This window comes from Nothoprocta perdicaria, unplaced genomic scaffold, assembly GCF_003342845.1.
Source record: "Nothoprocta perdicaria isolate Ctin4 unplaced genomic scaffold, notPer1 scaffold_645, whole genome shotgun sequence".
NCBI lineage: Eukaryota > Metazoa > Chordata > Aves > Tinamiformes > Tinamidae > Nothoprocta > Nothoprocta perdicaria.
This window is the reverse complement of record NW_020455916.1, coordinates 3,875-7,083: the sequence shown is the minus strand read 5'-3', so window position 1 is coordinate 7,083 and position 3,209 is coordinate 3,875. Positions and strand designations below refer to the sequence as shown.

General features: G+C 62.1%; 1 protein-coding gene across 1 annotated transcript in view; it reads right to left on the bottom strand.

Annotated features, from left to right (window-relative positions):
* The window catches only part of LOC112956553 (mucin-3B-like), a 5,934-nt gene extending 5,304 nt beyond the window's left edge, over window positions 1-630 (bottom strand). The window contains exon 1 of the mRNA XM_026050065.1: window positions 570-630. Within this exon, the coding sequence (XP_025905850.1) occupies window positions 570-630 (61 nt within the window). The remainder of the gene's footprint in view (window positions 1-569) is intronic.
* Between the last annotated feature and the right edge of the window lie 2,579 nt (window positions 631-3,209).

Below are 3,209 nucleotides of genomic sequence, written 5' to 3'. Positions count from 1 at the left end.
AAGAAGTCCTGCCCAAGTTGAGGACTCTGGGACCAAGAAGTCCTGCCCAAGTCTAAGACTCTTGGACCAAGAAGTCCTGCCCAAGTCGAGGACTCCGGGCTCCTCGGTAAAGCCAACTCCATCCTCAACCCACCAATCTCACCACAACCAATCGCCCTCCATCCACAGGGCTCAAAAACGGCCCCGGAGTCCTGGGCCAGAGGCGGAGGGAGCTGGAGGCCCCGCTACAGGAGTCCTCTCCAAGAGCTGGTCCTAAGGATACACCCTAGGCACAAATCCCAGACTTTTCCAGAGAAGGATGAAGGGGAGAAGACATTGAGGCAGGGCAGAGAAGATGGGACACACAAGGTGGGAAAAGATGCACGAAACCCATCATGGGCACCCCAGGCTGGGATTAACCCCGATGCCAGCCCAGATTTGGACCTCAGGGGAAGCCAGGAGAGCTGAGCAATCTGGAGAAGACCTTGGGCTATCCCAGAAAGGACTAAAATCCCCCTGGGAGCATGCGGAGCAAGCAGGAAGGGAAAGGCAAGACCAAGTCGCTCCCACCCGGTGGAGACCTCACTCACCTGCCGTAGCCCCCAAGGGCGCAAAGCAGAGGATGAGGAAGAAGCAACAGCCCGGCTTCATCTTGGCCCGTCGGCAGAGCCCGGAGCAGCGCGACGGGGCGCGGCGCGAGGAATGAGCGGGAGGCAGCGGGAGCCGGCGGCTTTGCGTCCCAACGAGGTCTTCAAGAGCGCTGGGTCAACAAAGACCGAGTTTTATCGAGGACCAGAATAGAAAGGGTGTGAAGGGCCTGGCCGGCCCCGGGCGGCCGGCTGCGCTCCGGCTCCTATCGCCGAAACGAGGGCGGGAGGGAGGGAGCCGCGTTTCTCAGCACCCTGATAAGATTAGGGGGAGAACGGGATGGTGCTCCCTCCGTCACGACCCAGTCGTCCTGCCCCGCCTTGGRGTGTTGTCCGTCCCCCCCCCCCAAATCTACCCCCTTTCCGGGGAGTTTCGGCCTCTTTCTGGGTGACTCATGGGCACCAGGTTGGGCTGGGACAACGCAGTGACGGGCTCTTCTCCGCTTGTCCCCCTTGTCTACCCGGGCCCCAGCCCTGAGCTCCATTTTTTGGGCACCCATGGGTGCTATCTCAAGGGCTTCTCTAGGGGTTCTCCAGTGAACTGGAGGCTCTCTGGCTCTAGGGTCCTCTGGGTGCTCTCTCCCAGGACACCTGCAGGTGTCACCCCTGGAGCTCCATGACCCTCCGTCTCCTGATATCCACGTGGGACGTCCCAGAGGGCCCCCATTCCTGGGTGCTCTCCCTCTGAAAAGTGTCCCCAAGGGGGACCATTCCCAGGACCCTGTCCCGGGGTGTCACCCCAGGGTCCCTATCTCTGGGTTCCCGTAGAGGCCATTCCTGATGTCCTCTGTCTGCTGACACCCATGGGYGCCCTCCCCAATGCTGAGGACCCCGCAGGCCACTTCCCCACCCCGGGTACCCACAGATTTCATCCCTGCCCCCCCATGGGTGCCCTCCGTGGCCCAGCCCCATTCCCAGTCCCCTATGGGTGCCCTCCCCAGGCACCCCCCATACCTGGGTCCTAGGTCACCCATAGATGCCCTCTCCCCATCTCCAGTCCCCTATGGGGACTTTCCAGGGACCCCCCCATACCCGGGTCATTGGCCCCCCCATGGGGACCCATTCCAGGACCCCCCAACTCCCCAGTCCCTCGTGGAACCCCTCCTCACCCATTGATGTCCTCTCCCCATCTCTGGTCCCCCAGGAGTGCCCTTTCCAGGGACTCCCCCATACCCGGGTCACTGGCCCCCCATGGGGGCCCATTCCAGGACCTCCCACCTCCCCCGTCCCTTGTGGGACCCCATGAACCCCAACCCCGTACCGGGGGGGCCCCGGTGTTCCCGAGGGCATTCCCGGTGCTTCCCGGCTGCCGTGGGCGTCGCGGGGGCTTCCCGGGCCCTCCCAGGGCGTCTTGGGTGCAAAGCGCCCCTTGCACCACCCCGGTACTTCCCAGTGCTCCCCAGTGCACCCAGTGTGTCCTGGTGCAAACTGTTCGCCAGGGCATCCCAGTACTTCCTGGTGCTCCCCAGTACTTCCCAGTGCTCCCCAGTGCCTCCCTGTGTGTCGTGGAGCCAGACACTCCCCAGTGTGTCCCTGTGCTCTCCAGTGCTCTCCGGTGCTTCCAATGTGTCCTGGGTACAAGCTGTTCCCCAGGGCATCCCAGTACTTCCCAGTGCTGCCCAGTGCCTCCCAGTGTGTCCTGGGTGCGATACATTCTCCAGAAGGTCCCAGTACTTCCCAGTGCTCCCCAGTGCATCCTGGTGCAAGACACTCCACAGAGTGTCCCTGTGCTCTCCAGTGCWYCCMRTGCGTCCTGGGTGCAACCTGTTCTCCAGAGGCTCCCAGTGCTCCCCAGTGCCTCCCAGTGCGTCCTGGTGCCAGACACCCCCCAGAGCGTGGTTTTACCCCCCAACCCATGCCATCCCAGCTGCCCCACGCTCCCTAGCGAGCTCCCAGGGTGCCRGTGGGTCCTCCCCAAAGTGCGAAGCGCCCAACCGGGGCGGTGTCCTATCAACCGCCCTATCTGGTGACCTTTGCATGGGGACAACAGCCAAGGGCACCCATGCCTTGACCGGCCACGTGGGCGGCTTCCTTGGAAAGCAAAGCCGGGCCCAAACGGGCTATCTCCCGTCTATAAATATCCCAGGAGGAACAACCCCGGGCAACGGCGCGAAAACAGCCGTAAAAAAAGCAAACAACAATTACAGGAGCAACAACAACAGGAGCTTTATTGGGTGCAAAGGAGGCGTTGACAGCAGGGCCGGGGGGGGCGCAATCGCCCCATCAGCGTCACGGTCCCTCCAGAGACCCCCCTACTGCTCCTCCAGCCCCCTTCCTATCTAAAGGGCTTTCCGCCCCCCTGAGGTCTCACGTCACTCCAATGAGCTCTGCTCCTCTGGCTTCCCTTTTATCGCTTCTCCTTGGCCTTGACCCGTGGCTCTGCTCCGTGTTTATTGCCCCGGTAGCAACAACAAGCTGTAGAAGCAACAGTCTGGGGCGGTTTTATTGCCCCCGCTGTAAACTCGCCCCGTGGGGAGTTCGTAGCGCGAGCGAGGCACGTATAGCGTGATTAATTAATAGCGCCGAACCCGCGTGCTCCGTACATAGATAAATAATAAATAAGACGTAAGCGGCTGCCCCGCG